This window comes from Sturnus vulgaris, chromosome 5 (genome assembly GCF_052056855.1).
Source record: "Sturnus vulgaris isolate bStuVul1 chromosome 5, bStuVul1.hap1, whole genome shotgun sequence".
Taxonomy (NCBI): domain Eukaryota; kingdom Metazoa; phylum Chordata; class Aves; order Passeriformes; family Sturnidae; genus Sturnus; species Sturnus vulgaris.
This window is the reverse complement of record NC_142247.1, coordinates 15372259-15385278: the sequence shown is the minus strand read 5'-3', so window position 1 is coordinate 15385278 and position 13020 is coordinate 15372259. Positions and strand designations below refer to the sequence as shown.

General features: G+C 36.0%; 1 protein-coding gene across 1 annotated transcript in view; it reads right to left on the bottom strand.

Moving 5' to 3' along the window:
• The window catches only part of CNOT2 (CCR4-NOT transcription complex subunit 2), an 81329-nt gene that overhangs the window by 14741 nt on the left and 53568 nt on the right, over window positions 1-13020 (bottom strand). The window contains exons 3-6 of the mRNA XM_014879627.2: window positions 7537-7603; window positions 4044-4191; window positions 3261-3443; window positions 800-879 (exon numbers count right to left, since the gene is read on the bottom strand). Of these exons, the coding sequence (XP_014735113.1) occupies window positions 800-879; window positions 3261-3443; window positions 4044-4191; window positions 7537-7603 (478 nt within the window). The remainder of the gene's footprint in view (window positions 1-799; window positions 880-3260; window positions 3444-4043; window positions 4192-7536; window positions 7604-13020) is intronic.

Sequence of the window (13020 nt, the reverse complement as noted above, 5' to 3'; positions counted from 1 at the left end):
ATAACCCATATTAGCAGCAGCATCAAAGAGCTCTATTGTCCTCAGATTAGGTAAGATAAAGCTGAAGCAGCTGAAAAGCCAATGCAGTGCAAGTTACATGGGAACACTTTTTGATTTGCAGCAGGAAATGCTACATAAGTGAGGCCAGAGCTGCAGATCTATAAAAATGTCACAACGTCCTATGGAATGTCCAAACCCTTCCACTCTTGTGACATCACCAGCACCTCAGGTTGCTTCATATACACAGCCACATACAGAAACATCAGCACACATGAACCTAAATCATTTATGGATGAAGGTGTTTTCCCTTTTCTAGTTCATTAAATTCAGGTGAAGAAGTAATTCCCAGAGAAAAATCACAACTTTAACTACTGACTGAAAGGATCACGATAAAACAGCTGTTCAAAAGGAGTTTGAGATTTTTTTTAAAAAATGCTTTCCCACTGTTCTTACATACCTAATGTTTTCATAGAATATCGATATATCTTTTATTCCCCCAACACTCTTTTAAAATTCAAGAGCTGTTTTGCATTTCTAACTGAGTAAGTATAATCTATAGGCATGTGACGTACAGCAAATGTATTACAGAACTATTTTCACTTTGTCTTCAAAAGAATTGAAATTCACTGCTATAAAATAGTACCAGTTATCTAGCACTGCTCTTGGAGCAGCATTTCTATGGAACATCTGAAAATTACTAGAAAGTTGCACTCTAACAAAACAAAATATTTTCATTTAGATTTATTAGAAAAAAATCTCTACTGTAGTTTAAGGTCAACATTAAAGAGAGTAAACTCACCCGTTCCATTAAAAATGTTACTTGATAAGGAGTTATTCATTCCAAATGCCTGATTCCTGTTCATCCCAAATCCAGACATACTGTGAAGAAAATCCAGGAAGTCAGACAAAAGGATATACATATTTTGTATTTTTAGTGGAAGATATTAAAGGGGGAAAAAACTGAAATTATTTCAAGCCTAAGCAACCCATATTAGCCTAAACTTGGTTTTTAATTATTTTCTGAAAACACTGCGCAGCAGCAACAGGCACTGCTCAATCAGGTCAACTGGAATGACTTCAAAAAGCTTAGTTTTTTAATAGCCATGGTGTATTAAGACATCTCTCAACAAACAAATTGTGACTAACATGATCATTACTCAATAATTTCATATATAAAAATGAGGCAGCATTAAATGCAGTAGTTACAAGTCAGGCTGTAATCCATTCATTGGCAGGTGGGAAGCTGGATCATGAAAATGACCAAGGTTGTCATGACCTATTTACAAGCTGAACAGTTACAGTGTGCAATCATGACCATGGACATGTGGCATTACTGTGAGCAGAGGAATGGGCTCTGTCATACAAGGACATGAGCTGAAGTTTCATATAGTCAAGCAAAAATGTTTGAAAATATCTAAATATCATGTAGGACTACTGTGGTTGCACAGAAAGGTTCACAAATAATCTGTTTCATCTTGTGGGAGCCGGAGATGTCAAGAAGCTCAAAGCCAGGCCCCCAGCTGAGTGAAATTCTGAATGTCTGCCCTGTGGGAAATCACAACATCCACTTTTCCCCTCTAACAGGAGAGAAGCTGATATTTTGCAAGTTTCCACAAATAAAAATATGAAATGGTTCCCTAGTGGAAATTTCACCTATGCAAACTTTTTAGTTACAAATCTGAAGCATTTAACTCTAATTTGAAATACCTTCAAATGCTACATGTTCAAAAACCTAACCTAAAAACTTTCATTGCTCCAACTAAGCAACTATTCAGAAAATGCTTATTGAAAGTCACATAATTCATACACCTGAGAAGCAAATGCCATAAATTCTTTTCCCCAAGAGTAATTTCAAAATTTTGTTAAACACCCTCAAACAGAGGACATGTATTACTACTATACTTCCATAGGTTAATAAACTGTGGAATAAGAACCAGTCATTGTTTCAGAGATATTTCCTTCTCAGTTTGTAAAACGTGTAGCTTTTATTCAAAGTGAGAAACCTAAAGAGTATAAGAAGAGCATTTTAATTCAAATGTTCCTACACACAGGGATTTCATTATCTATCCTACAGCTGAATGATATTTAAACAAGTACTTTGTATACATGTATCAATATCCAATATAATTGTCCTCAACACAGAGTTTTTAAGTATGTTACTATTTCATCTCTTTGTGATCTCAAATTTCAAAATCACTTTAAAATATATTATCTTTTAAAATTATCAGCTCTACTTGCCACTAGACAGCATAGAAAAGGCAAATACTGCATAATTAGAGGCAAGATACGAAGTCTTTTCATGCTCCAAGACCACAAACTGCTATTGCTACCTCACTATTTGCTGGGCTTGAGAACACTACCTGTATGCCTGTATCAGTGTGAAATTACAAAATGAAACAATCTGCTTAAGATTCAGATAACTGTGACATTAGTCTTCACTTTCCTTTATCTATTTTGTAAAATACTAGATTGGATTAGATCTGACCATCGTGAGCTTGTTTGTGTTCTGTTTAAGTCATTCCTCTAAAGAAGGGTCTGAAGGAAGAAAAAGGACTTAACTGGGAGCACAGAGATCATGAGGTAATGGAACCAAGCTGCAAAAGCAGTCAGCCATGCTAAGCTGTGACTACACACATTAAATAATTAGAACTAGGACAGCGCTTACTACAAGTTTATCAATATGAATGTAGCATAAACACAGCACTGTAACACAGTTAAAGCCTAATGATTTATGATGTTAGTATCCTGCCCAGAGTTAGAAAAAGAGAAGCAATTGAGAAACTTTTGGCCTCCAAATGAGCACTAAATCCTTAAACGAATGGTAAGCCACTGTTCTCGGTAGCATTCTAGAATTTAAAGAAGTAAAACACCAGATCCTTACTTTGTCTAAATCAGTTTACTACTCTTCCAGAATAACTATCACGTTTTTAAATTTGCCTTACTTCTTCCCAAAGATGAACAATTTTAAAATAGATGCAGATGCTAAAAATTCAAGGTATGCTTCAAAAATAAACTTGGGAATACATGAGAAACATCACATACTTTAAAGTGGATGCAACAGAAATTCAATAGTCAGAAAGTGAACTTAGCTTAAAGGCCTCAAAGACCTTACAAGAACATTACAAGGAGCTTCCAAGTTTATTGCCCAGACATGAGTACATGACACAGGTTTCAAGATTTATTCTAATGGATAAAAAAATTACATTTCCAGAGTAGCATGTATATAGCTGTACAGGGATGGTCCAGTTAAAGAGCCTTACCTGTTCACAGTAAAAGGTTGTCGAGAGGGTTGCTGCTTTGGCATACATATTATGCTTGGAGAGCTTCTGTTGGGGCTGCCTAACCCTGAACTGCTCATGCTGTTTGTCCTGCTGGGAATTCCAATGCCCTGACCAACCTGGGAGTGGTTCATCATATTCCTAGGATTCATAGGCAATATCCCCCTGAAAGAGAAAAACCATCCACAGAGATGAATCTGTACAAGAGTATTTGGCTACTCATTTAGATTACTAACGCAGGATGGACTCTGAGTTGTTGCAACTTAATTTGTTCTTAGTGACCAAACAGTGTGTTTGGATTAACTCTCTATAATTAATGCAGCTCTGTATTTCTTCAGAAATTCCAAATTACCCATTACATGCTAATCAAGTCCTTCATCAGATAAATACTTCAGTATTATATATATGAAAAGTTGTTACAGCTCTTTTCTAATGAGCACTTCAGACCTACTATCTTTATATTCTCATGCAGTGTATGACATCAAAGCAAAATATTAACTGTACAATCAAATAACAAACTCTTACACTCTGAAGCAGAATTTGCCAGCAATTTGTCCCTTACATACAAAACTTAAATACTGTCTTACAGTAAACCCTTACTTTTTTATGGTATTATTTCCCTAACACAGGCAGCAGCCCAGAGAAACCACTTTTCTTCTTTTTTTAATTTATCAGACTGTAACGTATGAGGCAAAAGATGCAGAGCATTTAACAAGAGCTCTGCAGAAAGACACAATGGCAGCAATATTGGCTATCGATAAATACCTGCTCGGAGATGGAGGCGTGTGAAGTGACATTGTTGGTACCCCTGTTGTTGGCGTTACGTGGCTCGGTAACTGAGTGCCTTGTGATAAGCTGCGATTTAACTGAGGGGTATTGTTGCTCATTCCCCTCATTGGAAGGCCTAGTGCACCTATTGAAAAAAAATTCAGAGGGGTGGAGATATAGAGCAATCAGGAACAAAGTCTTCTCCATCAGGTATAGATGGAAACAATTTACGCTGACAACGTACAAAAAAAAGTGTAAAGACTGAAGGAAAGTGCAGTGTAAAAACTAAGTTCTTGTTTGGATAGTAGAAACTCAATCATCAAATTTAGCCCCATTTTTGTTTAACTCTGGAAAAGGCTCTTAAAGGAATTTCTCTGAAGTCACGAAATTTTGTTTCCTTTGAGACATATACTGCAGATGAAGGGTTGACTTTTGAGTTTTTTGATAAGGATATGAAAATCTACAAATTATCTCAAAAGAAGGCAGCATTTTTGGAAAATCGGTAACTGCATTCAAGAAATATGCTAATTACTTTTGAATAAATTAAGTATGTATTTGACCAGTATTTAGAACACTGATTTCTCTTGCTAAAAATTAAGCAAATCTCCGATAAAAAAAGAAAGTGATGACTCTTTAATTAACAATAACACTTTTTTTAGGACAACAAAAGCAACATTTGAGGCCAATTCTCTCTTTACAGTTCAAGTTGCTTATGGCAACAGTACTTCAGTGTCTGTGATCAAGTTTGACCTTATCAGAAAAGAAAGCAAGCAGAATTTTAACAACCCTCTATTAGCATTTAAAAACATATAGAATGGTCTTAGCAATGTGATCAAAAGTATTTCCTACACAAACAATGGTGCGTGACAGAATAAAGCAAGCACTTCCGTGAGGTAAAAAATTAAATTACTTAAAGAGAACAGTAGAAAATAACCAGTAACTGCCATGTTTCAAAATGCTGAAAAACTTTATTAAGTTTTTTATCATTCTCACATCACTTATTCTGTGTTTAAGAAGTTTCAGAATTATGTTCAAAGACAAGAAAATGTCATTTAGTGCAACATGTCAATAGTAACAAACTTAGCATATAAAAAATGATGGTTGTGACAGTTCCCATTGCTTTGACATAAGGCTGCTGAGGCAGACTGACAGAACTCAAAACCTAATCTTGCAGACCAAACAAAAGAAGATTCTGATGGATCAGCATTCTCCCATGGTAGAACACCCCAGCAGAAGAACTGAATATGCCAATGTATAAGTGGTTAAACACTAAGAATGCAAAGAACAGACACAGCATATGCTCAAATTATTATCATGGACAAGGTCTTAAGAAATCTCCCACTCATTCAGCTTTTACACAATAAGAACTACAGTCTGTGTCCTACCCTACAATTTGCAAATCCAGGGAGTTTGCAATAAAATTCAAGTGTGTAACACTCAGATAGATTTATCTCTATACACTCAGATTAAGAGGTAGTGTGACTTGCTATAATAAGCATCCTAACATTTCATTAAAAGTTGATTACATTGAAATGTTCACTGTAAATATTTTGGCAATTTGCTGCCTCAGAATAATTTCAATGAGCATAAATTTGTATTATAAATAATATTTCATGTTGATTTACAATTACGTGGGATTTTAAAAATAAAACAGTAAAGAAAAAATACACACGCTTCCAAACTAGATAGAGCACACCAAAAAACACAATTAGGATATTCAACTTAAATTTTGTGCAAGCATTTGTTTTAGCAAAGCCAGTTTCACACTGATGACTATTTCTTCTTATTGGCTTTCTTTAAACTAGATGTTTTTATAGATGAGGGCTCTTACAGTGAAGTAGAATCATATTCCTGGCAAGGAGGGGGGAAGTTGAAATATTCACTGAAAGAAGAAAATAAAACCCCAAACCCTTTTCTCTTACAGTTTCTTTTTCCACTTTTCTAATTAAGATGAGATCTACACGGGCTATGTTGGAGGCAAGCCAATGAAATGGTCGATTTACTTCCTACTGGTCAAGCTTAAGTTACATTAATGCTGTAACATGACATCTTGCTTAAGGACTGACAGCTACCAATCATTAAAAGTGTACAGGCATTATCAGCTTTGTTTTTCCTAAAGAGTATTTTAATCATAGCCATGACTTCAACAAAAAAAGTTTCTTGCCCCTTTTTGTCAAGTTCTGGTAGAAACTGACACCTGATAACATTTACTTTGAAGGTTTTAGGCATGCATGTCTCCATGTTACAGAGATTACATCCTAGGCACAGCAACCGAGTGAAAAACCCAGTTGATAAAAAAGATGACCTCAAAAATAAACAACAAATAACTGTGATAAACAGAATGAATAAACTATTTCAATATCTGTACACAGCAAAGTCGGAAAGGTTCAACAGTGCCAGAATCAGCACCTAAAAGATAAGAGCCAAACATGAGTCTCAGACTGACTAGAAGCTGCTCATATAAATCTCAGTAGCAAAATAAAACGGTGGCTTATATTACAGGGTCACTCATCAACAACCACTGAGAAAGGAAAAAAAACACTTCCACAAAAACACCACCACCAAAAAACAAACAAAAACCCCCACAAAAAACTCCACTGTGTTTTTTAAACCAAAAAGAAGTAGGGAAGGCCATGCATTTAGCAAACAAAGCTTTCAGTTTGTCTAGATAAAAAAATGCAGACTCTCTAAAGTACTCTGAAGACACTTTTTCTTGGAACCCGAGTCAGATGCACTTAGCAAGACAGAAGAAAACATTTAAAAGCATATAGTGACACATGAGAGATGATATTCACAACCAGTTTTACTTGTGGAACTGTATCTAACCCAGATATTCGGAGTCACTGCCTGAGTGCACCTCTCAGTTAGCAGGAGGTTCAGTTCTCAAAGCTGGCCCTAAGTTAGGTGGTCCCTAAGTTAGCATTAACACCATGACTGCCGTTCTATAGCTCTTCTATTGCAGCAGTGTCCATATGACTGCCAGACACACGAAATTGTCAAGGTACCCGAAAGAAAAAAACAGTGGTGCAGAAAGCAATAATCTTAATGGCACAGCTCTTTGCCAAATGCAAGTTGCCAAGCATGTACACAAGATTTACCGTGCTCCTGTAGAGCATGAAGTATCAGTTATATTTAAGGTATAATTTCCTTCTATTCCTCACATAGCTTTCTGAACTAGGCTCATTTTGGCTCAGCTTTCTTTCTTTAGGTTCTCCTTCAGAGAGTCTGTTAAATCACAGAAAATTTTTATAGCATGATTGTATTTGGATATTTAGCAGTTTTAAAGTGACAAAATGACATTTTGCACACTAAACACTGCAAAAATGCATTCTAAGCAAAGTAAAAATGTATCTTAAAATAACTGTACATAAGGAGACACACTGTCATTTTTATAATCACCAGAAAACAAAGCCATCTGCATGTTCCAGAGTGTCAAAGTTTAATATATTGAGCATAAAATAAACGTATTATTGACAAAAAGAATTCTTACTTTGTTGCCCGTATAAACTTGCCCCAAACTGAGACAGCTGACCTGATGTTGATGGTGATGCCAGCATCTAAAATGTAAGAAGAATAAGAGGTTATTAAAGACAAAGATATTGTGCTATCTTGCTCTGGAAATTTACAACATTATGTTATGCCAAGAAAACCAATATAACTGAAAACTTGCTCAAAGTCATGAAAAATTTTAGAAACTCCCCGAAATACCTGCACAGTAACACCTGTAGCAGTATATTACACATCAATAAAAATTTATTACTTTACCTGTAAACACAGATTTTACTTGCAACAAAGAACACAGAAGATCTAAAAGCTTTCAGGTTTTCTACCCTTGCAGCTAGAAGACCCATTGTTACAGAAAGAAGAAATAGTCATTTACTTAAATCAGAGGTCTTCTTTCTCTGCAAAACATGCCTCATACAAACAGATCCTTCCCTGCCCAACAAATGAGAGTTTCCTATTATCATTTACAATATGAGTGGATAGGTAGCAGCAGGTATGTATGAACAGATATGAACTTCAGGTAAGATTCCAATGTTAAAATTGTAATATACTGCCCTAAGAGCTGGCTTCATGCTTGTACACAAATATGAACAGGACCTACAAATGTCAGAAGCAGTATTTCCTGCTCTACCATGCCCTCTTTAGAGAAATCACGTATTACCAAGTATTTCCATTAAACCCTTCTTTATCAACTTTCAGACAGCACACCAGAAATGCGACAAACTACAGAGACTCTTGGGAAGAGTACAAACCAAAAAAAAAAAAACCAAAACCAAAACCAAACCAACCAAACAAAAACCACCAAAAACCCACAAAACAAACAAACAAACCCCACAAAAATAACACACCATCACCCTCTATGAAGAAAGACAGAGATTTGGGTTTGCATACTCCAGAAAGAAGGCAACTAATCTAGGCACATGACACCAGATTTCCAGTCACTATTTTAAGAGGAAAACAATAAACTGTTCTCCATGCTTCTGAAGAAATGTAAAGAATTAATGAATTTGAGAAACAAGACATAATCTAAACACTTGGAAAACAAATCCTTTGCAGTCTTAAGGGAAGTTAAATATTGGAACATCCATCCCTGTATACTTTTCATCAATTAACTGTTCACTAACACTAGATGTAGCTGATTGTCCCCCTAAACTAAGAAGAGTTATTAGTTGACCTAATCCCTTCACCCAAAACAGAACATGCTACTTCTACTTAGTAACACATGGGCAAATAGCTGCTTATTTAGTGAACTAATCTGGACTTGGACTGAATTTTAGGATAGTTTCAAGGAAAGGAATGTCTGGATTCTTAGACATCAGGCAATTTCAAGAGTTTTCAACTTGAGAGTAAAGAATCCAAATCAAAATAACTGCAATAAACTGTAAATTGCTTTATTGATATAATCAAGGCAGATGTAAAATTCAAACAAACCTTACAAACTGAATCTGCTAGTTGTCTATACTGGGACCAAATCCAGATGGTAGAAATGAGAAAGAAGACATGCAGGGTAAGTCACTAAGTATCTAAGTGGCATTCATATCAGTAAGTCACTAGGTATCTATGATTTTTTTTCAATATATACAGAAGACATGAAATAAGAAATTACAGCAGGCAATTACTGTAGATCATCATAAAATGTATCAGAACCTAACTCAGCATACATTTTACTCACATGTATTAAGAACAACATGCAGATATTTAATAGTAAGCAACTACAGGAACAAACAACCACACTAGCACACAAAGAGGCTTGAAAGAGCAAGACAAGATTTTCTTTTTTACTGAAGAACTCACTGAACAAAAACTCACTTTAATTTTAACACCCAGTGGCCTCAGCTCAGCATTCATATTAACCAGGTTCACAGGCTATATCTGCATCAACAAGTGATGCAGCTAGAGAGAAGTACATTTGTAAAAAAAAAAAGTTGTTTCTGAGGGCCTACCAGCTACTGCATGCATTCCTAACTAAAACACTTGATGCCATGCACTAGATGCCCATTAGTGAGTGCTGGAGCATCTCTTCCAACCTGTTTTCATTCAGAAAGAATAGAATTCATTCACACTAATACTGCTCTGAAACACTAACCAAAGCACGCTTGGGAGATATGATTTCTAATGCACACTTCCCCCTCCCCCCCTCCCCAAATTAACAAATTTATATTAATTAAACATTGATAAAACCAGCTGACACAGTAGTTTTTAAGATAAGGAAAGACAAAGTAAAATGGTGAGGTTAAAAAAAACATTAAAGTTTGACAAGTTGGAAAATACTAGAGCATGTTGCAAGGTGTGAAAAATTGTAATTCGATGGGGAAAAATGAGAGGTTGAGAGTTACACCTTGTCTCACTTTCTGAGACAATGACAAAGGCACACAAGTCAAAAATAAAAGTCGACACACCAGACACTGTGATAGAAACATCAGCCAAAAAGTACTACCAGCTTTGGGACAGGTAAGCAAAACAGTTATGCCAAAAAAGAATATCCCATAAGCACAGCTGCTCAGGGAACTAAAAAACTGCTGTGATGGCATGTGATGTAATAAGCAGGAGACAGTACAGACCTCAGCATAAATTCTTTTATTTATAATGTTCATTTGGAGTAAAAAAAAACCATAATTAGAAAACCTCGAAGAGGCAACTGATTACTTTAACGACTCAAAAAAGAATCCCACCTGTTGTACAATGAGTACTACTTGATTTTTAAAATTCACTTAAAAGCGGTAGCAAATAATATACACTGAACACTGCTTAGTAGAAAGATTTTCTTTTGAAACATTGCAAAGTAGGTCATATCTATTATGTCACTTACTTTTACACGAAAAGTTAATTGCAAAATTACTTGTAGAGAAACCTTTATAGAAAACCATAAAAAAGGCCAAGTGTTAAATTCAGTAAGTCTGATAATTTAATGTCATAACACACTCAGAACATCAAAGATAACAAGCCTCAAGAAAAAAATCAATAAAAAATCTTGTGGATCTGTTCCAGGCAGATTAAATGCAGCATTTCTCAAACCTTATGGACCAGGAATATGCTGTATGGGTATCTCACTTAGTCCATCTCTACTTTATTAAACACCTTTTTCTGTCATATCTATGTAAGAAACAGTTTAAAATTGTCTTGTTTTTTAATTATTTCCATACAACAAAAATTAAATTCAGCAAAACTTTAACCTATATTACCAGAACCTTGACTTGCATTCAAAGCCTCCTGAGTCACCATTATAGCCTACTCAAACCCCCCTAGCAAAAATAATGAAGATTCAGGATGAATGGTATTAGTAGTATTAAAAGCATTTCTTATGCCATTTTGCAATCATTATTTCATCTGACTGGGCTACTTGCTACATGACACAGAAAATATAACAACTCTCCAAGAGCATACTTGCAACTGTGACTGGAAGTCATCTGAATTTCTTTTTGTCTAAAACAGCCAAGCCGTAACCTTAATAAAAACCAAAGCAGCCTTAAGGTGACTAAATCCTCTTCCAGTTGTTAAGACCTATTAAGCTTCACCCAGTTATGTTAGAATCTTAGGGGAAAGAACATTCAGACTTATAGTTGTAAAAACCTAAGTCAATTTGCTAGTGGTTAACAGCCACAAAACCAAGCATGGGATTTCTGCTTCTATTCAAAATTTCTATCATTGAACTACACAGATTTTTTCAATTAGCTTTCCTATGCTGTTATTAGGAGACAGAACAGGCCTAAGACTTGCCTCTCCCATGGGACAGGGGGACTACTGAGCAAAAAAGACCCTGTGGAACATGAAGGCTGCATTTTATCTTGCCAGGATACAGGAAAGACCAACACTCAGTACTGGCAGGCTGAAAGACTGAGTCCATGACACTCAGCTTAAGACATGGACATTTTATTCATGTGTCTCAAACAGTGACAGCGCACTTTTGTTCATGGAAGATTACACATCTAAACTCAAACCAACTGATGATCCAAGAAGATGGCCCAATTTTCCTGGACTGGTCCACACCAAGAATCAGTAAGCTGCAAGGGGCTATCAGACAACTTCCTAACCCTAGTGCTGAGAGATTTTACTGTAACTGCTTTCTTTACTCTTGATCAGTTTACTGCAATAAGTTCATTTGAGAGTGTCAACAAATCTAAAAAAAAAAAACCAGCATCAGGAAATACTTAAATTTGCCAAGAACTGTGAAGAAACACTGCATTTTACGACCCTCTCAGGAGAGTGGAGAACATAGGCTCAGCCTTCCTGAAAGCAGAGGGAGGTGATGGGAGGGAGGTTGAGCAGCAGAGCTGGCCGAGCAGGTTCCTGCCTCCCCGTGCACTGCAGCATCCTGCCTCCTCCACGAAATGCCCCAATTCAGCGTGGGGACAGCTGCCTGCCACCATCACTGCCACGGTCTGCAGGGTGGCACCAAGAAAACTCAGGAAAGCAATTCTGTGAAGGATGCTACATTATGTAGTTATAGCCCAAAGCTACTTTCTTAAACACGAGGCAAGCTTTAGCTAAAATACATTTATTTAGCACTACAAAGTCAAGTCCTAGAACAAAATATTTTAGAATAAGCAAGTTTGTGAGTAATATCTGGCCTGATAAATGATGGTTTCTTTCTCACAGATGCAAACATCAGCATCATTTTGTATTTATGCTACTTTATTTCTAGTATCTGCCATCTGTGCTGCACTATTTAATAACAACATCTGACCCACCCACAGCTTCAAAAGAAGGAAGTGTTACACTGACGTAAAAAAATAAGTAAAACAAATCAACAAATAACAGAGAAAAATATTAATTTTTCTAGACTCCGACAGTTTTTTAGCCATGTTTAGTCTTCCTCTTTAAACCACTTTTTAATACAGCACTCACAAAATTCTCATGCTACAAGAAAGTATTTCCAAACCTCAGCATCATAAATCAATGAAAACCTTGTATACATATATAAATACAGGGTATTACCTGCCAGTGAAAACCACTGATGTAAATAATTTGTGAAATAGAAACCCAAATACAATACTGTAAAATAAATGAAATTGTATTCAGTCTTTCATATTTCATAGTTTCAGGTTGGTTGTGATCTTCTGCCTCCAGCAGCGCTTGGAGAGCAAAGGAGGTAGGACCACACTGCTGATGGCAGCAATATTTCAAGATCTTAGAGAAAAGATGCTGCTTTTGAATGACAATGACATTATTACTGTGAGGGTAACATGGCTAACCAAGTAAAAACAAATTTTCCCTGTGTAGAGACACTGTTTGATAGCACAGTTTATCAACGAGCCACATGACTACTGAAAGCTCATTGAAAGATGCTGTAAAAAAAGCCAAAGCAATTAAGAACTAGGACAACAAAGAAAATACTTTATGCCAACTAAATAACCAGTTGCATACAAAAAACCAAAAACTAAACAAAATACCCACCATGCATGTTCAATGAACCGAGTTACTGGGTAAAACCATAATCTTCACATTCTATTAAATGCACATGATTTTATGC